General features: G+C 40.0%; 1 protein-coding gene across 4 annotated transcripts in view; it reads right to left on the reverse strand.

Moving 5' to 3' along the window:
- Window positions 1-268: 268 nt before the first annotated feature.
- Window positions 269-22,638, reverse strand: part of APP (amyloid beta precursor protein) — a 230,920-nt gene continuing 208,550 nt past the window's right edge. For all 4 annotated transcript variants that reach the window (XM_075516873.1, XM_075516867.1, XM_075516857.1 and 1 more), the window contains 3 exons: window positions 12,189-12,289; window positions 9,046-9,192; window positions 269-1,525 (listed from right to left, as the gene is read on the reverse strand). In XM_075516873.1, coding sequence (XP_075372988.1) covers window positions 1,424-1,525; window positions 9,046-9,192; window positions 12,189-12,289 — 350 coding nt within the window. In that variant the 3' untranslated portion in view covers window positions 269-1,423. The remainder of the gene's footprint in view (window positions 1,526-9,045; window positions 9,193-12,188; window positions 12,290-22,638) is intronic.

Here is a 22,638-nt window from a genome sequence, read left to right on the forward strand (position 1 = left end):
TCATGCTGCAGTGCCGGGCTCGATGGTCTTGCAGCCTGGGAGGCTCCTCCTTGCGTTCACCGATGAGGCACGTTGCAGGGCACCGATCTCGCCGGGAAGCCGACAGCGCAACACGCCGAGCCCTGGCAGCAGCGGTGGTGAGAGAAGAGCTGCCGGCGAGTCGCTCCTGGGGATGGGCGGGGAGGCGGGAGGTTAGTCACTGACGCCGTGCTCCTCTGCACGAGTGAGGGCGGCTGGTCGGCGCAGAAACACACCACTACAACGGGGCTCCAGGAATATATTTATTTACATTAAAACACTATTATACAAACTGAAAGAAAGGAAAAGAAAAAAAAAAAACAGACGATGTCTTAGAGGGGCAGGTGGGCCAAAGTCGGCGCCCCTTGCTCCCACCCCATCTCGCTGCTGCCTTCCTTCCGCTCTGGTCTGACCGAGTGCCGCGATCCTTGTAGGAAAATCCCTTCCCAACCCTCTCTGTGTGAACATCCATGTTTTCCATTTAAGTGGCTTTCAGAATCTTTGTTTTCTGCCTCCAAAGAAAACTCTTGCCCAAATGTTTTTTTCTTAATTTATTTATGTAACACAGTGTAGAAAGCTATCAATTCATAAGCAATGGTTCTGTACAATCATCCTGCAGAGGATCCCCGTTAATTTTTGACCAGCAGGCACTTTTCCCCCCCAGAAGTGCTCACAATTAACAGGGATTCTTTTTAATATTTTTTTTTTTTTAAGATCAAAAAGATACATGGAAAAGAAAATAAAGTTTACCTTTCAATGCCTAAAGTGTGCACATAAAACAGGCACAAAGAAACGAATGTGTATTCCCATGATTTCTACGTCACTAATACAGCAGGAGCAACAATCTGTACAATAAAATGCAGCTGCAGAGGAAAAGAATTTCAATAACTCATCTGGAATACTTTTTAAAAAATGTTGTTTTACTTTAAAATGCATAGTGATCAGAAAAAAATGCTCAGCAAAGAGAAGCAGCTAAACCCCACAGACACAGAAAGCATCCCCCATCAATTCTTAAAGCATATTTCAATTAGGACTTAATTTTTGTCACAAATCACAAGAATAATATACAACTGGCTAAGGAGCTACATGATAAATAATTGGGAAAGAGAATCTATCCATGCACTAGTTAAATACAGCTAACCTCTTTACAGTACACAAAAAACATTCATTAATAATGTAGTGTAAAGACTGAAATGTAAAGAGAAAGAGAGAGAAAATACATTACTGATTTTATTAATTCAAGTTCAGGCATCTACTTGTGTTACAGCACAGCTGTCAAAAGGCGAGAATGAGTAAATAATAAAACAGAGTGTTTTTCTTTCTTTCCACATTATTCTATAACTGAACACCGATGGGCAGTGAAGCAATCATTCTGCTGTCCAACTCATGAGGCTGCTGTGGTGTCCTAGTTCTGCATCTGTTCAAAGAACTTGTAGGTGGGATTTTCATAGCCATTTTGCTGCATCTTGGAAAGGTGGCGTTCCTCTGGTGTCACTGCAGCGTCCACCTGTCATGAGGAGGAACACCCAGGGTCAGACTCTCGCTTCATTCTCAGCATACCCCCCATTTCCCCACTTTATGGCCATCCAACATACTTGGTACCCTCCCATTCTGCATTCAGGCAGAAAGCATCCTCTGAAACACAAGACAGGGTTTAAAGCTGAGGACAGGTCTCTTCCTCCCCAGGTTCTTTTTTTAACACGCAGGGTGGAAAATAAGTTAGGTCCCAAGCTCAGTCTGAATCTAATGAAAAAGTCGAAAAGAAAGGTGGCTGGGAATTGATAGGGATACCTCTCCACTAAACAGAGTATTAAACCTAGGACCTGGAGGCTCTCACTTTGTCTGAAGAGACAACTGTCTCTGGAAACTCTTCTCTCAAGTCATGCAGCACTGTGAGTGGCCTTGCAAACAACATCAATAGACGGCACTGCATCCAGCAAGAAATGAGAAGCCAGCAAACAACTTTAAAGCGCAACTTGCAAGAGATGGCCCTTCCAGCTTGGATAGTGATAGTTCACTTTTTGGACAGAATAATATGCAGGAGAAGGTAAGGCAACAGGAACAATTCTGCAACTTATTTTTTTGCTGCAGGACTTCAAAACCAGCTGACCAAACTCAGCAGTACCAGCTTTGGTTTTTGTTGTCTGGATCCGGAAGCATGCAACTCCACAAACAAAAAAAGGGGATATATTTTGCATCTCCCCACTAATCCCTCATTATTAGGTTTTTTGCCCCTAGGATATATATCGGTATCTGTACTTGGGATCAACTGGATCTCAAAAGAAAAGAAAAAGCTCACTAAAAAGCTGAAGGAAGTACCTTGAGGCTGCCTTCTGTCTATATTGTGCTCTCAGATCTGTTGCAGATGCTGTGGTCTCAAGACCAAGAAAAATTAATTGGAAAAAATAAAATGAGGGTAGCAAGGAAATGCCAGAGTAACCAGGCACAAGGTGAGTAAAAAATCCCATTGCGCTCACGGAAACAGAACTTCTCTGGCTCCAAGGCCGAGCTTGGTTCAGGTCAGTGACAAAAGGCTTGACATGTCTGCACTGGTTTAAGTATTTCTACTTAACAAAAATTGACCTTTCTTGATTACTTGGAAGAAAGGCACAAAGACAGCTCAGTCAAGACTTCTCCACTGAATACCTGCTGCTCCACAAATTATTTTCTTCCTTCACTGAACATTACAGTAATATAAAACTCCATCAAATTAGAGTGGGCGACAACAGTCTCTAAATGTTAATTAGGTATTTTACCTCTGCTGTATGAGCTCAATAGCTGTTGTGTATTCAAAACCTACCGTGTCCTGGCTATCTTGCTAACCACCTATGAAAACAGAGCTAAGAAAGCCTGCTCGTCAGCTATTTCACTGCTATCTGTTATCTCTATTGTTTGACAGCTTTTAAAAGAGAAGGTAAAAATTGAATTTTACATTGTCAAAAATCAGGAAGGTGCCTAAGAGTCTACACTGAAGTATTAGGTATGAATGTTTTCCTGTGGATTCCTGTAAGTAGTGACCTTTAGGAAAAACAGCCTTTTGGATAACGGAGAGTGCATTCTCTCAAGAAACCTTATATAGCAGGCTAACTTACTCTAACCTTTTAATAAAAAAGCAAAGGAGAAGTACTTATGTCTAATACTCATTTTACATCTACTCTACAACACTGGAAATAACTCAGCTTAGTGAGGACAGACTATGACCTTCGGTAAGTTGTTACCTGATACCCTGGAGAAAGACTGAAGCTATATTCTTCCATGCTTGGGACAAATGCAGGCTGCTCAGCTTATTTTTGCAGCTGTTCTTTTATTGCGGTAGGTTATACCACAGGACCACCCTTCCCACAGTACCACCAGAATGGCTCCTCTCAGAGCACTCTTCTTTTATTTGTTACTTAAGAGAAGAAATGGTTCCGTGTGTGGCACGTGTATTGGATTGCGCAGATGAACTGCTGACCCCAAATCTGATCCGTTTTCATATCTGTGCAGCTTCTAAATCTTCTCGTCCATGTTCCAACTCTCAAATTGCATTTTCAATCAACACTGTATCTTCCATCAAGTCTTTTTTCCTTATGCAATAATTGCACATTTTTGTGAAATACCCAACTTTAAGGGTCACATACTGCTTTTGCTCGCAAGCTATTGTGAAACTCTCCATAGCTGGGAGTCCCAAGCATTCCAGCAAGCCTTTGGCTCCAGCCAGCAGGGAACAGGATGCCAGGCGCCAGGCAGAAAGGATCACTGGGCTGAGCTGGCACAGTGCTCCCTGTGTTTCTGATTCTGCAATATAACTTGGCCTTTTTTGCTGTTAAAATACTGCCATTCAAAGGCTGGCTTTCTCTTTTTTTTAAAGTTGGATTTGCATGGAATAATTCTCTTATGCAACAAACCCAAAATACATCTATTTCTTCACCTCCTGTGACATGCTCTCAGGCAGTGAGATCCTGTTTAGAGAGAGGTTGTTCTTGCTTTAAGCTGCTCTTTCCAGATTTCCCTTGCTTTAGAAATTAGGTGGGGGGGAAATGTTGTGTTTTTCTTTCCCTGCCCCTCTCCCTCTCCAGAAGTGACAAAAGAAACTTTCTTCTTTTCTACTGAAGGATGCAAGCCTCCCCTGGCCAGCCCACGTGAGCGGTGAGTGCTCAGCTCACCTTGTGCTCAGCCTGGCTGTCAACAATCATTTTGATCCATCAAGGACAGGAGAACCCCTGGGAATTTCACAGCCTGTCTCCTCTTCAACCTCTACACCCAAATCCCCAAGACATTTCTGTACAACAACATGCTCAGCAGCCAGTGTACAACCACCCACTCGCATTTGAAAGACTCGTCCATGCCTGCTGCCCAAGTCTCACCTACGCCCAGCAGAGAGGGCAGTGGTGGGGCTGGGCGAGAGGCAGTGAGAGAGCTGCCACAACTCACAGCACCCATCTCTGCAACTATCTCCAGGGGCTGGGTTGCTTCCTGCTGCTTTACCTGTCCCTTCTCCCAGGGTTGCTGGAGAAACTTCTCCCTCCACAAGGATACACCACCTATATCCATATACAGTGAATCAACTTCTGGCAATTCCTTGATGCTATTGCTGTTCAGCAGAGCGCTTGTTTTCGATGTATGTCATCAGTATAACAGCAGTAGGGCCTAACAAATCCATTCCATATAGGTTTTGTACAAACATGTAAAAGGCCAAGTCCCTGCTCTGAGAACCAGGCAAATTTAACAGTGTTAACTATTTCTGTTGTGACAATGTCGCCACATGCCATCTGCTGCTGCTAAAGTTATCACTAACATGGCTGCAAAGGGAAAAGAAGAACAAAGCACGGAAAACGGCAAATGTCCCTGTAGCCTTTTCAGCACTTACAGAAAATAAGAATAAAAAGCAAGTGCAGAGGAAAAGCCACCCTTCCTTTCACTCCTGAATGGGCTGCTGTAGCATCAAGTCAGCCCTGGTTCTGGTGCACAGTAACACCATGGTACAGGAGTATGTGGTGTTTCTTCAAATTAAGAAGTGAAAGCCTCACAATTCACAACTAAACCCACTGACAGCTTGAGAAGATTCTTCTAGCATGAAATTAAAGTGCAATATAAAGCTCTGGGGTTGAGGGATTGGGGTCTCTGTGTACCAATACATGCCTGAGAGCATCTTCCTTTCTAGGAGGCTTCCCGCACTAGGCTGGGATGCAAAGCAGGGGTATGCCAGAACCTGTGCTGTATTTCCTCATATTTAAGCTCCAAACAACACTGTATTGAACTCTGTCACCTGTTTTAGCTTAAGCCTCCCACTCAGCACTTCTTATTCAGGACTAGAAGATGTGTTAAGCACACAGCATACCCTGTTTCTTTCCTGTAAGCAGGTTAAGACAACAACATAAATAAAAAAGAATCGAAGAAAGTGCAAGGCAGAAGAGACTAAAGAACTGAAGAGAAACTAGAGAAACTTGGAAAAAAAATCAGGGAGGAGACATTAATGAAAAAAATATGATGGACAGGAAAATCGGACTAAATTTTTAACACCCTTTAATATTCCATATTAAAAAGCCCCACTTTGATAAAACTAGTTTACAGCTAAAGTCCAATAACCTCTGAAATAAGGCATTTATAGATGAAAGGGATTTATTGAGGATCCTGCTTGCAGTCTTAGTCAATTTTTTTTTTTAAATTTCCCCTTCCAACCTTTAAAATGACTAGTGCTGGTGCACTAGCTCTTTCCTGTAGCTGTCTGCTGCAGGGTCTCGCCGCCAACATACGTGCACTATCGCTCATCCTGAATGTCTTCTCTTCTACTCACTTTTACCCATTTTGGCTTTGCCAAACTGTTCCTCTTGTTTCTTACAACCTCTGTCCTAGGCATTGCTCTGACAAACGACATGCCTTGAACCCGATTATCTCCTTGTCAGTAAATCCCTAAAGCCCTTTACCATTTTAAGCAGCTTTTTGCACCCGTTATTGAGGTGGCAGAAGTTGAACACAGCATGTAAGAGGTGTGGGTACTCTGGCGCTGCCGAGAAGCAGCCTAGATACTTCTCTTTTCTATGACATGATGTCTCTTGAGAAAACAGCTCAGGCAGGTAGATAACCTCTTTTGAGACTGTCTGTCCATCTATCCCCTTCTGCTCCAGCCTATGGATCTTTCACACAGAAAATCCTAAGGTGGACTCAGGAAGATGGTAATGATGCAGAAGAATTCACGTGCTGCCTCTACACACACGGGGCAGATCAAAAGCCCAGACGGGAGGTCCTGGCAGCCCTCAGAGATGCACTGAACACAGCATGTTTTGTTTAAACTATGGTAAATGCATGCTGCCTAATATACACCTGCAGATAGGACTTTGGCGAGTTCTACAGCAATTTTAATGGCTTCTTGGCTACTGCTGTAGGCCCTCCCATTGCCACCTCTCCCCACATGCTTCTGGTGGAGGTGCTGCCTCTGTAACAGAAAGCAAATAAGCTTCAAAGAGGAGATCCTGAAAGAGGAGGAGTTGAGAAAGTCGGCTGCAGTCTGGAGCACAGGAGAGGTGATAACCTCTCTTTTGCCACCTGCTTTCATGGAGGAAGTAACCTCCTGCAGACAGCTGGGGTGGGCGCACCAGCAAAAAACACCTTCCAAACGTTTGCTGGAGCTTCTATGTGCACATATAGTAAGTACACTCGGTCATTTACTTACTTAACTGTGGCAGTCCTGCTCCTCCTGGAGAGGCTGAACCACTTTGAAACATTTATATTCTCAGATTGGATGAAAATTATGATGACACTTTTTCTAAATAGAAAAAGTATATTCCTCCTCAGAGCTTCAAAAAAAGGCTAAGAGGATTTTTAATAACGTCTTTTGTTAAAGAAATAGTGAAACGAGGAAAAGTACTACAGTCAGAGTTGACTTTTTGGAAGATAAGAATACAGGTGGAACAGAACCTGTTTTGTAATCTTGCATCCATGATCACAGTGTTAAATTCTCACAGTAACTTCTGACATGCAAGAAACAGGTTGCAAGATTTATTAAAATATACTCAGCCAACCTAGAGCTGATGTACAGTTATTTTTACATCAAGTGATTTTGCTCTTTCATGCTTTTTGTGCACAGCACATTAAAGGTACACTGTTGCTAAATAAATTAATCCTCTTTAGAATGCAACAGCTTAATTTTGAAGACATTTAAATATTAAACATCAATTGTGTATGGATCTTTGGGTGGGTTTTTTTTCCCCCAAAGTAAGTGCTACAAAATTTTCACCAACCTAGGACAAAAATAGACGTTATGCCTTTCTTGCAGGCAAGAAGCTCAGATAGTGAGGCTATGCAGTCTGCCAAGACCACAGAGCAAGTCTGGCAGAATAAGGAATCCTGCCTGCCAATGCCAGACACAATGCAGCAAATCTACAAGGCAACACCATCTACACTGTGGTACTATAAATCGACTAATATTCTTGGTAGATCCACATGCTATAGCTTTATGGTTTTATCTGTAAAATTTTTTATTCCCTAAGTGATACTGTCATTTTGACACGAATTACTTGTTCAGCTTGTGCATGTTATTTCTAGTCCAACATTTCCAAGTTCGCTGTCACTGAAGAAAGCTCACAGGAATCCAGGATTACCTTTGCCACATCATTCCATCAGGTGAAGCCCATCTGAAATGTTAAGGTTGTCCTGCAATAATGGTATGTCCACATTCAATGTCTGATTTGGGGCTTTGGCCTAGCAAGCCTCCTGACCTATTCTGTTGTCACTAAATTCAGCCAAAGGAGGCTCTCAGGTTGCACAACTGTTGGCAGCAGCTATCAGCTCGGTGGTTTAAAACTAAAACCTGTTTCAATTTTCTACAAAATGGGCTGGAAGCTTTCATATGGAAAGTTAAAGCTGAGACTCTTGCTTGCTATTTTCTGCCTCTTGGTCCAAAATTCTGCACAGCTTTCTGTCTGCTCAAATCTCACCCCAAACAGTTGGTGCTCTTCTGACCACGTCTCTTTGGAAGGTTTCAAACCACACGGGCAACCACAGCATGGACACAGGGATGCACAAGCACAGGCTTAAGACAAAGGCTCACTCAAATATTTTTAAGACACTTCATTGCCCCAGACAGTGGAATACATGCATCAGGAAGCATGTATGTCTCCAGCAAGACCAAAGCAAGGCTCATTTGACTCAAGGTGAAACCAACATAAACTGTGGACTTGAACAAGATTTAGTTTCAATCAAAAATGTACAATACCAGTTTTGGAAGGCAAAAACATGTAAGTGTCTCAAGTGCTTGCTAATACAAGTACTATCCGCAAGCCAGACACTCACACAGCAAACTAGATGTCAATACACAAGTGGAAAAAAAGTTACATGAACCTCCTTTCCAGTTCTCATAATTAAGTTTTTCTACTTACAGAGATCTTCTTAAGTCCAAGCAACAGATGAGGTATTTTAAGTTACTATAAATTGATCACAAATTTACTTGGTAGATTGGGAAGAGATAAGGGTTTTCATCTTGAAAATCCCATATGAGAGTCTTATATATTATTTGTTTCTCAAATCTATGAGTTTCAGATTAGCCATAAATCAAAAGCTGTTGGTGGCAAAAGAAAATCTTGTTTAGAGAACAAAAAGTAATAAAGTATCCGTATAGGGAAAATCCTTGTAGTGTACAGCACAATCCACAGAAGACCTGCCTCAAATGTTTATTTGCAAGCTGAATAAGAAATCTGTGTGTGTGAATTCCCAACAACACTAAAACCAGGTTTTTCCTCTTGTGCAGTATCCGCTCATTGGCTACTGTTAAATTTCCTATAAAATGAAATTTCACATTATGAGGTGATTGGTCTGGGATAGTTCCAGAAGAGATTTTTGTGGTTTTACACCCAACTTAACATGGTTTATATTGTGTCTGCATTTACAAAATACGGCAATTTGATTCCACTCTGCGAGATGCAACCACTCTGACTCTGAACATTAGGCTAGCCAAAACCATGGTTTCTTCATTTGTAAATATATTTATAGAGCAGTGTGTTGACTATGTTGTACATGTGACACCAGTTGTGTTTGGTAGTCTTTTCTTACCTCCACAACCCCATGATGAATAGATGTGTACTGCTTCTTCTTCAGCATCACCAAAGTAATGACAATCACTGTTGCTATGACAACACCTCCCACCATTAGTCCAATGATGGCACCTTTATTTGAACCCACATCTTCAGCAAAGAACACCTACAGAAGAAAAATAAAGGAAAGTGGCTAATAAAAAGCTCACTGGATATTTGGCTAGCCTGTCCAGCTGCCACAGCAATGGAAAGCCTATTGAAGTATCAGTAATTAAACAGTATTGCATGTCACCCTAATTATTCAAAACTGGATCGCTGTACCACAAAGCTCTCATAGTTGGAGAAGAGCAATTTGGGCAATCTGTACTGCCTGTGGTGTAGCAGTGCTGTGGCTAAGCGGAAGACTCATCTCCGTGTTTCTGCTTCACACAGGTCTTAGATAGTAGCTGCTTTTTTTTTCTTGGGTAAGCAAGTCAAGCTAATTGCAAAATGACTGATAAGCTTGTAGAGGAGTAACCAGAGAGCATACACATTTCTTTATTTTTAGAATGCTAATCATGAAAGTGCTCATAAATCTGTATCTGTGTGGCTTGTTTGGACTATGATATGTTTCTTCGATAAAAGAGTAGTGAAGACCTGTAGGACAACAGTGAAACTTTCACACAACCAGTTGGGAGAAAATTCTCACACCAAAGAGATAAGAGTCCAACAAAGACAAGCATGCTGATTTAAGTGACCACCAAGGGATGCTTCCAGATTTTGCAGGGTAAAGGGAGAATGAGCTATACCTGGATGATGACAATACTCATGTGAGACCTAGACAAGGTACCAACTGTGTGAAAAACAGAGAAGATCCACTTGAATTATATGTACTGATAAGGCAAAACAGTGGACAGCAAGACGCTTTACTATGCATTTAATAAGACTGGCTTTTAGCAACAGGAGCAGCTATGAAAAGTGGGTAGTTGTTTTCACTGTCCTGTTTTGTATTCAAGGAATATGCTGGATTATTCTACACCTATGCGCATTTTAACAAACCTTTTGTCCGCTTGTCAATAGCGGGCTTTTATTATTATTATTTTTAACCAAAATGGGCAAAAAGGATTAGAGAATAAATTACATTCACAGAATTGTAAGACTACCTCACTCTGAAAGACTAAATACTTTGACAAGTATTTAACAAAAATGCAGAGGGAAGCAGGAAACCAGCTGAGAATTATAATGAGCTGTATAACATTTGCACTCTTTAAGAAACACAGTCTTCCTCAGAGAGGTATTAAAGCATGCAGTATAAATATTTATATTGTTCCTAGTCCTAAGCAAGAAATGTGTTTAAACAAAGTTAAGAATTCACTAGAAAGTACACACAATGGACAGTGTTGGCATAAGCTGATGTGAAGCAATAATTTCTTCTGTCAATTTTACCTGCCCAGGACTGAAATTTTGTTACCATGCTATTTCGGAGCACTGTGAAATGCCCCAGCTAATATACATGTGCAGCAGAGGAAGGCCTTAAGCACTCTGAGCCATGAAAATCAACTTAATGTACAGTTAAAACGTGAACACTCATAAAGAAGAAAATAACTGCAATTTCACCTCAATTCAGAAGTTTGTGTGTAAAATACAATGCAGAGCTGAATTCAAAGCAATATCCTAAGGAGACTATTTCAATAAGTGCTACCAGGGCACAGGAGAAGGAAAACACAGACGAAAGTATATTCTGCTCACTACTTTTGAATTAAAGCTAATGGGGAAAGGCATCAGCTAGGATATGGCACGCAGTAAACAAGCAATGCCTGCAAGGCATCAGTCCAGTCCTTTCTCAGCAATACCGAACTCCTTGCTCAGTCTCAATTGAAAAGATAACCTAGAGGACAGCTTACTGATTTTTAAATAATGACTGTATCTATCAATAAAAAGTACGGCATAAAACGCTTTAAAAAGCTGGAAAGGTCCCATTTTAAGCATCACACAGATTACCCAAGTGCAGGGATTGCAACGTATTCCCTATCAGGCACCACGGTAAGGGTAGTTTCCAGCACCAACCTGCTCAGGGTGGGATCAAACCACTTAAAGGTTGCTGCTGGGAAGTGCATGTGACACAGGATCAATAACTACTGTTTCTAAAACACATTGCTGCAAGTTCCTTCCCTTCAGTGAACTGCACGGGTTTACTCCATCAGGATGTTTAACCCATCTGAGCTAAGCACATCAGAATTTCCCAAATTAGTGCTAATGCATTTTGGATTAGCTTGTCAAACTGGGAATTCTCAGTTCTCGGCATCAAAGAGATGGCAGAGTATCTTTTCACACAGCGATTGCCTAGTTCAAATGCAAATTTGAGTCCCATGTTAATTTTAATTTTCAGCACTGCTTAGCTTTAAGAATATATTAAGAAAAAAAGCTTTCAAGTTTAATATCAGGATATTGAAAGTCACAGAACTGAAACCTCACCATATAGTATACCTTTACAAAAGAGGAAGCAGAAAAGGTTTATAGTCAACACTGCTGTATGGGTTCTTCATTACTTATTAAGGGACTGAAAAAAGCTTTTAGAAGATGCTTGTTCTTACTTACGTTGCTTTTGGTTGTTATTTTTGTGTTCATAAGAAGCACAGTTCAAACGGGGAACAATATTTTGCTCCTACCTGCCCTTCACCTGTTAATAATTTAATATACCTTAAGGGACAAAACACACAGATACAGCCAAGTACAAATTAAAATTAAGGCCAGTGGAGAATCTCCTCTTATCCCAAGCAGGTAATCTTGTGAGAGGTTATGCTCCATGGAGTTCAGCCTCCTTCATGTACCACCACCATCTGTTTTGACAGAATAGGAATCTATTCCTGAAACGGTGTCGCTCTATTTCTTGCTGCACCATGCTGTGTGTCTCCATCAAACTTTTTTTTTCTTTTTTAAACTTACTTAGCATTTTCCTTCCTCACTTAATGGCTTTCCATCCTCTCTGCTGAAATTATTCCAGGTTTACTCTCATTTAAGAGAGAATCAGAAAAATCATAATCTGTTCACATGAAAACTTTTTGTTGATACTTTCAGCATCCACATCACTCAGGGGAAACATGGCCATAACTGACCCACTAGTTCAAGATTGAATCAGCAACTCAAAATGCACATGTGGAAAACACTGGTTTGTTCACTCACCAGCTTTTGATGATGAACTTCATATCCTGAGTCATGCCGGAACTCCGCATCCATCTTCACTTCAGATATCTCTTCTGTTTTAACATTGGTCAACCCAGAACCTGCATTGCACCGCAATGACAATTCATTAAAGTCATCAACTCAATTACGCTCTGCTTACTTCCACCGTTACAAGAGCAGAAGGCAAGGGCATCATTCACGCGGAGGAGGTGTGATGTAATGTGAAAGGGAACTGGGAGGAAAGTGAGGTACATGTGATGTTTCAGTCCCACTGAGGTGACACAGAATGAACTGGTAAAATTTCTCCTCTGTTAAACGTTCCTTAATCCACTGCAGCTATGCTGGTACAAGCATCAAAGGCTTTCAGCATGAAATACTGCAAGACCTAAGCTGCAAGGGACCAACAGCAGTCTCCTGAATTGGCCCACAGGATGCAGACAGATCTGCTCTGACAGCCTCTTTAGCAATGTCAAGAAAATTTGGTGTTTAGGCTGAAATCTTCCTTCTCCCTAGGCTCAGGCTGCTGTGAGGAAAACACACATACTCATGGTGTGAGGTGGGGAACCCCAGATATTCTATTTTCTTGCTTCCTGTGAGTCTGTACCTTTTGCACAAACATGCACAAATAAGAGTTATTAAAATGTTTGTGAAGTTTACACAGTTCTTATTTGTTTTCATATTTCAGACTGCTCAGAATTAATATGATTCAAGTCTTGACTTCTGCCTGAGAGATGATAACTGTCCCCCTTGATTAGAAACATACAGTAAAGCAAGTAAGCAAAGCTTGCAGCGATTTTAATTGTAGATAGTTTGCAGTCCTGTTCTCCCTTTATAGGTGTAAAGGGGAGATGCTGCGCTTGTCTAACTGGAAAGAAGGCTAGGATTTCCTCCTGGAAAATAGCCTTAGGAGAATGAGCCAGACTTACAACAGCTGAGCATTGCATCCTATATATGTATCTATGAATGTTTTGTCCTGAGAAGCCGGCTCTGGCTTATAGAGAACATATGGGTATTAATGTAGCTGGTTATTTTCCTTCTCAGTACCAACTGACTGACATTTATACTTCTTGGAGGCACAAACACTGCAGAAGCATGGTGTTTATGAGAAGTTAATTCCTCACCTTATCTAATGTGATAAGAACAAGCTGGCTCATATTCGTTGTCTATATTTATTTTAGCATTTTATCACTCCAACTCCTCTCTCCAAGTCTTCATTCTGATTCTTAGTATTCTGGGTTGATCTTAAGCTCTGATGCAGCAGAACCACCTCTTCTAAAATTCTCGACACTACTGACTGCTCTTGTGCTCCACCATCTCTCTGGACTATCAATAAATTCTTGAACGCTTCCATGTGCCAATGAGCTCCACAGTCTAAAGTAGCACTCAATGCAAAAATTATTGCCCTTTTATTGCCTTTGAATGTGCAATTTCTTTTTTCATTAAATGCTGATTTATTTTTGTATTATGAGTCAGCAAGAACAGACTTTCCCAAGAACTTCTCTGGACTGTACAAACAATCCCATTCTAAAGTTCTGATCTTTCTTTTCACAGTAAACCATGCAAAGGAGACAACAAGAATTGTCTTCATGCAGTAAAGTATTCATGGTTATTTTCCTGAACAGTCTGACTGCCCCATAAATTCTACCTTAGTAAGTGTCTTTTTTTTAAGGAATAAAGTACTTAAAGATCTCAAATTTCTTTATTAAGCATCTGATTCTTGATGCCACATTACAGTACTGAGAAGTATATTATGACATTTATATACGAGAGACCATTTCTAAATGCAAGAACTGTAACGTACTTAAGGAATTGCAGTTTGAAAACAAACCATGATGTTCTGTCAATGCAATGCGGGAGGAAATGAAGATGAAGGAAATGAAACCCACATGGTACCTGAAAACAGGTTTAACTTTCTATCCTTGAAGCAGCTATGGTTAGTTTTCCAAACTAAAATAAGAATACAATTTACTCTCCTTTGCGTATCATCTCAAAATAGTCCCTACACCTGCATCAACAGGAAGTGAAGAAAATGAGAACATGTATCTGGCTGCACAGAGGCTTGCCTCTTCACCCCCCCCCCCCTTTTTGTTTTTTAGGATCAAAAGGGGAGGGGGAGAAAACCAACAGTGGAATAGCAGTGCTTCACATAGATTAAATAGCTGGGGGGAAAGGGCTTTCCCAGGACTTGGTTCACTGCCCACAGGTGTAGCGGCTGAAGAGGCGGCCGGCTGCCAGCTGCCCACCACTGTCCACAGCCACACTTGCTGCCCCTTAGACACACTGGCAAAAGCACCACGTGGAAACTCCCCCAAGCCAAGGGCCTGGGGAATTGCACAACTCTACCACTACAGCTGGCACATTCACTGAAGCTATAAATATTGATTAGAACATATCCATACATATATGAGATACATCCGTGAAGAATCAGCTTGTCTTTTGTTGAGGGAAGTCCTGCCTCCCAAACCTCTTAGAAGCCACTGGAACAGTTAGGAAGCACATGGGAAAGAGTGCTTCGGCTTGGAGTGAATCTGGATTTCCAAAAAGCCTTTGAGAAGGTCCCCAATAAAAGCTACGGCAGAAGCTAAGATGGCAAGGATTAAGAGGGAACTCCTACATGACTTTCTGTAATTGATTAAAAGATAGGAAATGACGTGTAAATACACAGCCATTTTTTACAATGGAGGAAGGTTACCAGCAGGGTCCCACAAGGATCTGTGCTATGCTGCTTGTCAAGTGATCTGGATAAGGGAGTGAATAGTGATGTGACAAAGTTTCTTGACAAAAAATAAAAAAAGAGGATAGTTAAAGTAAAACCAGCTGCAAAGAACTGCAGGATATTACAAATTCTGAGTGCACAATAGAAGGGAAATGGTATTCAATGTTGATATAATGTACGGTGATGCTCACAGGGATACACAGCCCTATACATACACAACAATAGGCTCTAAATTAGCTCTGTTCCACCCAGGACAGAGACCTTGCAGTCACTGCGGATAACTCTGTGGGCAGGTGGCTCAGTAGCAGTCAAAAAGGCAAAGAGAAAGCTAGGAGTAATTATGAAGGAATAGAGAAAACAGAAAACATTGTTACATGACTGTATAAATGATGCATCCTCATTTTAAATCTGGCCATCCATTCTGATCATCCCACCTCAAATGAAGGCAGAAGAACTAGAACAGATACAAAGCAGGGAGAGACAGACGATCACCGGTAGGAATGGTTTCCATACAAGAAGGACTAGACAAATCAGCAGTCTTCAGACTGGAAGAGAAAAGCAAGGGGAAACACTACAGAGGTTTATACAACCGTGAATGACAAGGAGAAAGTCTACAGGAAATGGTTATTCATTATTTCTCCTAAGAAAGTACAGGACACCAACATGGCTATGACACAGCAGATTAAAAACTAACAAAAGGAAGTGTATATATATATATATATAATTTGGCACAATGCAAAATTGGACCGTGGAAGTCATTGGCACAAATCATGAGGATGTTCAATGAACAAATGAACAAATGCAAAGAAGAAAGGTTCATTCAGGGTTACTAAACACAACGGTGAAACTACAATTTCCAGTCCTGGAAGTCTATCAAATGTTGGCTGCCAAAAGCTCAGTGGATGTGCCAGGAGTATAGGGCAGAGGTGAAGCCTGTAAGTATCCCGTATGCACCACTGCTAGAGGCAGGATAATGGGCTTGGGTACTTCTGCTCTTGGGCTCTGACCACTTTCAGTGAAAGCAAGATAGGATAGCTTAGGCTGTGGGTCTTTGTTAGCTTCAGTTAAACAGAGCCAAATGACACAGACAGGAGTTACAGCAGTGTTTCAGGGGCAGAAGAGGTCAGGAGCCTTCACATCAATGAGCGATAGGGAGTGATAAGTTCATCAGCAGTCTCAGCTGCTGGAAAAACACAGGCTCAGGCTTCCCTAAAGCCACATTTCTTTGAGGGTTCCCTTCTCTCCCCTCCTCCCATTCCCATCAAACAGTAGCACAGGACCCATACGTTCAGCATGCAGCAGGTTAAACAATCTTTTGCCTTGAGATCAGGCAGAAATTTTTTGCTTTGGGCCATATGACCAAGGTCTGGTGGTCAACTTGGCCTTACTCACCGATCCACAAAAATGCCATGGGATCTGAACACAAAGTAGGGCGTGATATTAGTAAGTTAATGGTGTTAGACTTACTAAAACTTGTCTTTGCCAGCTAGCATAGGAAAAAGGTCAGAAACAGGAATATCTTCTGTTGCACTAACAAACCTGATAGCATTTTTTTCGTTCCTCCTATCTGCCTTGGAACGGAGGAAAGACTTTTAAAAGTACTACTAGGGTAAACTGGTGGTCTTCTGCAAACAATTGATTATACAGTAAGAGAAGTATGACTCTGTACTGGAATCAATTAAATATCTGATATGAGACAAAAATACATATGGGGTTATATATGCCTTTCCACCATGTTTTATTATAGAATTTAGACTTTCTACTTAACAGACTTCTCTTTATTTCCAGTTCATTCACTTTCCTGTCCTGGTGACTACATATTTAGACCTACATGCTAAAATCAAAGATTTATTTTTCAAAGGTAGAAACTGAAGAAGGAAAAACTTAAGGGTCTTTCCAAAACTTTTATCAGAGGTGTGTGAACCAGGTAAGATGCAAACAGCTAAGGGCTGCCTAATACCACTGCACTCTTGCATTGAAGACAAGCATACAAAGAGAAGTCAACTATATGACAAGAACTTTAATTCTGACACAAAATGATGTTTTTTCACCACCAAGTCTAAAATACACAACCCAAACACAAAAGCCAATGTAAAAGAAGAAAAGTGAGAGCAACAGCCTCACTGCAAATTCACAAATCATGATAATTATTAGTGCTTTTTATTTTGAATTACATACTATCTTTAGGGAGTTGCATTCCTAATTACTTCAATTTAAAAATGCTACAATTCAGCTGGTAAATATATTAACTTGCAACTCATCAGAAAAACTGACAAAACTATTTAGCCATGAAAAACATGAGCTTAAAAGCACATAGTAAAATCCAACAAAATGAGCTATGATGGACTTTTAATTCTATTACTGTTAATTAGTGACATTAACTGCTTTTATACATACATGTGTACACATGTGTGCACGTGCACACACATATCCAAACATCAAAAATAGCAGCGTATGCAAACCTTATTGTTCCTTGACCTTAAAGGAAAAAAAAAAAATTCATATGGAGTTAAAAACTACTCATATGAAATAAAAACCAAGTAGCTGCTTTGGGGAACACTTTATTCTCACACAGATGAGCTTTTCCGTCTGTGTAAATATATATTTAGGCTTTAAGAAGGGTAAGAAAAAGAGGATACAATGAATTCCACCAAGGATGCAATTAGGTGTACATTATCTACGACAGTGTTTGTAATTGCTTCACCTACCGGTTAAATAACAGCCTAGCAAGATTTTGTGATTTTGTTTTGCAAGGATCTGAAACAGTATTAGCTGTGCCTGTGGTCTTCCAGTTACTTTTTGAGTTAAAAATTAAACCTCCAAGCGAAGCACAGTTGAAACTACCAGACCTGGGTGGTCTCTACATAGAGAAAACCAAATGTAGCATGTTTAAGCAACAGATGTAATGACTGCATTCCGGAAAACATTTAACTCCATGTCCATGAACTGTATTTGAGTAATGGCAAGAACAGGAAGAGATTTGTTGAACCAAGGCCTGTTACAAGTGTAGTAAACAGCTTTATCTGGATAAAGCTCCACCTAAAATAAAAAGGGCGGGTGGAAAGGAATGCAGTGTTTGAACAATTACTCGGGTAGACAGCTGCATGTTCTTACTAGAAGTTCAACTATTACTCCCATATGATTCTATTACTTTGTGCAGGTCATTTCATTTTGAAATGAAAGAAGAAGAATGAAGATTCCATACCCACTTATAAAGATTAAAATGGAGATTATATACTCAGTTTTGTAAGAACAACTCAAATAACTTCGAGAAGTAAGTACTTTTAAGACTGCATGGAACTAAAACTTTCTGGTCTCTCCTTGGAAGTTAGTAAAATGGTGGTTCGCTTTTACTTCATGGATGGCTACAGGGCTCTCAAATTGGAGAAAGCAGGAAAAAAGTGCAAAAAAGAATGTTATCTTTTTAAAAAAAGAATCTCATTGGAACTTAGTATGAAATAATTCTTTCTCAGAATACCAGAGATTATTTTACATGTGTGTGAAAATGAATAATCAAACCAAGTGAAATTTGGTAATCTTTCTGGCATGTCAATGCAGATGCTGTGCATAAGCACATGTAATTGCATTCACAGTTAATAACTATCTGATTTATAAAACAAAACAAAACAATCTAATGGAAAAAAATCCATTAATGATTTTTATTTGGTAGCTGCAGACAGTTGGTTTAAGACAACTGTATTGAACTAATGTCACTAAGACAGGAAAAAAACCCCTGGCAATTTCTGGCAAGAAAATCATAAATAATTCACTAAGCTGCTCTATGCCCACACCTCATACAGATTGCAGCATATGTGCTAATGATTCTGCAGAACAGCCATTAGGCTTACAGAGCTTCTGCAACCATGTATAAAAAAAAAAAATCCCTCAGTTTTCTACATAATGTAACAAAGACGGACATGTCATGATTTACCAGCAGAAGGGCCAGAGACAAAGAAGCAGCTTTATGTGCAATGTCTCCTCAAAATTATTGACTGTTTGCACAATCAACTGACAAAGAGTTGGGAGAATGCAAAAAAAGCCCCAGACTATACTACATGGAAGAAAGTAACACAGTTAATATCATAAAATCCTTACATTGTGAATTACGGGAATCCTGTGAGTGATATAATTACAGCTGTTAGTGGTATACTTACAGTTGCAACTGTGCAACAGAAGAGAATATGATTTACCCTGAACAGAGCACTGATTATTTTCTTTATCACCTTGAAATTCAGAAAATCTGCTGATACTAAGCAACATCCATTCTGATGGCAGGTTTTCTAATCTTCACTCAATTTCCACAGATCAGACCTGCTGAATTAACATGAGTAAAAAGGAGCTTGCTTATGTGTATCTAAAGATGTTTTTATACGTATCTTTATGAGTGTATATGTCTCTCTCTCTATACACACACACAGAGAAAAAAGTTACTAATAAACACATACCCAAAATTCAGCTGCAAGAAATTAAATGTTCATCATGAAAAAGTGACCTCTGGGGCACAGGTGAGAAGGAAACACTGTTGAAAAAGCTGTTACAGTGAGGCTATCAAGTAAAGAGGTATTCTTCCTATGGAAGTTCTCAGGTTGGATTGAAGCCTTCTAACGTCTCCTTGTATGAAGCAATTTATAAATAGCAAGAAACATGTCATAATCTCTTATCATTTTGTGCTGTATTGAAAAATAGCTCACTGATGACTGCTTAGCGCATCTAGATATTTTCCTTCCCTTTGACCTTTTATTATCTCTATTTACTTCCTTTTCAGGAAAGAGATGACAAGAAAGAGATTTAGGCATAACTCCTATTTTTGTTCCCCCATTTGTGAATTAAAAAGGGGAAGGACAGTATGAGGAAGTACTAGGCTCCTTTTCAAATACCAGTATGAATCACACAGATGTTGTATCTATACTAGGAAATGTGGATTCCCCCAACATTACTCTCCTCCCGGGACTGATGTAAATGAGATTCAAATTCAAGCTTCAACCGCTGACAGCCAAGGTGGAGTGCAACAGAGGTAGGGATTTGGACAACGGACTTAAAATTTAGTAAATGCTTTAAACTTGGTCCTTACTCAAAAGCTTTTCTGCTCTATGGATTGGACAACTCTTCACATTTCCTGACTTCACTCATAGACTTCAATTTATTTATTTTTTGAAAGAGAGAGAATGATGTGGTGAAGTAAAAAGATTCTAGTTACACAAATACTACTAAAAGCTAAGTACTTGCTCTTCTTTTCTGTACTGTGACCAAATTATCTCTCTTGTGGGAAAGGGACAAAGCTCATCTCCATGATTTCGATCTACTTTTAAGAAAAGCGCAGTGATTGTTGCAAGAATGTTGGGTGGGTGAAAAGTAGCAAAAAGAAAATGGAAGAGAGAAAAAAGGGCACGCGTTTGTATGTTTGTCTTAGTCCTTTCAGAGCTGATTTTCTTCAAGGATTTTGGACACCTACAAAACATTCACTTGTTCTTATTCCCAGGACTGGACTGTTGCAGGTTGACATGGCACCTGTATTTTCACCCTGAAGAAGCAGGTCACCACCTTGTTCACTTGAGCAAAACAAGTAGAAGCACAAAGTGGAAAGTCAGGACTCTGAAAAGGGCAAACCTTTCAGGAAATCAGCAAGAATCTGGGCAATTAAAATAAAACAAAATGTTACAAGTAGCTGCATGTATTAATCTGCCTCCAGGTCTCTTGTTAATACTTTTTCATTCTAGAATAATATCCTCATTTTTCAGATTTTTTTTTTTTCCCATAAAGAATAGACCCAAACTGTGAAAACTGACTATCTCAAAAGGACAGTGACTGCAAAAAAAGTATCTCTTTTCCTTTTTGAACCTCTAACATAGAAATTTTATTTATAATTAACAAGTAAAACAATTTAAAAGCACACATTTTTAAACCATCAGAATCCCTTTTGTATTCCACAGTTTAATTAAGCATCCATTTACTTTCCTCTATTCCTAGTTTCAGTTTTTTGTTAAATTGAAATTTTATCATAGATAAATTGTTTTTAAAGGATGATAAAAAACCAAGTGGACATTTATGGCCAGAATTTGTATCAGTAAGTACAAACCTGTGGAAGTCTGGACCTGGTGATTAAAGGTATAAGGAACTTAAGGTCTACCAGGAATGGTGAAGAGAACACATTTTGCTTACCGTTATGATACATTTAGCACTACTGCAAAGGGACAAAATCCCTACTTCACATGCACATGTAAGACACTTTACGCTGTGAAATTCAGAATGCAGGTACAGCAGCGAGAGATTTCAATCTCTCCAGGGAAGCAACCGTCCCTCTGCACAGAGCAATGCAGCATGCATCCTTGCCAGGCTGGAGGAGTTCACTCTCTGTGCCAAAAGCAGAGCATGGGCCTTTGCAGCACTTCAATTCTGCGCTAAAAGTGATGAAGGCAGCACAGGCCCCTGGCCAGTACTAGTTCTGCACTTGAGCAGAAAATTGAGGAAATATCCCATGTGATTTTCACAGTGCAAAAGTTACTGTATCTGCTGGAAATTTCAAGTCATAATGGTCACACGCTGAAATAGTTTTTACCTCTCCTTAGTAGTCTATAGTACACATTCACAAAGATCAGTCATGACCTATGCTAGCCATACTTTTAGTACTATTTGTATCACCCCAACCAACAAAGCACTCTGATAGAGTGGACTAAAACACATTGTTTCACTCAGAGTGCAGCAGCATGAGAAAATCCTTTCTCTAGAGAAGGGACACCAAAGGTTTCTGTCACATGTGTGCATGTGTGGGGGAATAGAAGGGAGGAAGGAATAAACTTTAGCAATAAATATGGGCCTCATAACAGGAGACTTTTCAAGACAACTGAAATTAAAATAGTTAACAATCACAAACTTTAGTATTACAAGAAAATTGCTAGATTGACTAACATTACAAAATTTGGACTAAACACATTCATGTTTCATTTGTGCCGATATTTCTACTGCTCCTGGGGAAGAAATCTAATCCAGAAGGCAGAGATAACCCAGTACTGGGGGGGATGTTCCCTGATCCCATGATTTTCAGCACTGTTGTACATCTAGCTCTGTATCTGTTTCCAGGCTCCCTTCATGGAATGCATTAAGACTCTAGAAACAAGTAAAGATGTCAGACTCCTAAAACAGTGCTAGGAGCACGTCACCTGGCCAGCTTTGACATGTATCCCAATTGCTGTAACATATGAGCTCATTTTGCTTCCCACTGTAGCAATTTCTGTAATCAGTAAACACTGGTGAGTTATCAGAAAGATTTAAACACACTAGGAGGGTGTTGTCCATAATGCTATCTAATGGACGTTTGGAGGAAAAGATGAAGGGAAAAAGAAGACAGGTTGATCAGTTTTGATCTGATCTGAAGAAAAAACGACAATGACAATGTGACACTGAAATAATTCTGACCCTCAAATATACCGATCTAATCTCACTATGTGTTGGAGAGTAACTTCTTCTGAAATAAAAGACTGTTTGTTCCCAATGGAATCAGCCATTTCTAGATAATCCTAAACAAAACAAGGGGAAAAACAACCTAAAAGGCAAAAAAAGTTAGTATGAAAAGCAAACTTTTACTTTTGAAAATTGGATTTGCCCCATTTAACTTTTCCAAACATTTGCAGCCTGACTCAAGCTAGTCATCTGCTATTACTCTGAAATCAATAGGAAGACACAGGTACCTACAGAGAGCAAATAATCACCGTTCTCTATACTGGAATGGAATGAATA

The sequence above is a fragment of the Mycteria americana genome, chromosome 1 (assembly GCF_035582795.1).
Source record: "Mycteria americana isolate JAX WOST 10 ecotype Jacksonville Zoo and Gardens chromosome 1, USCA_MyAme_1.0, whole genome shotgun sequence".
Taxonomy (NCBI): domain Eukaryota; kingdom Metazoa; phylum Chordata; class Aves; order Ciconiiformes; family Ciconiidae; genus Mycteria; species Mycteria americana.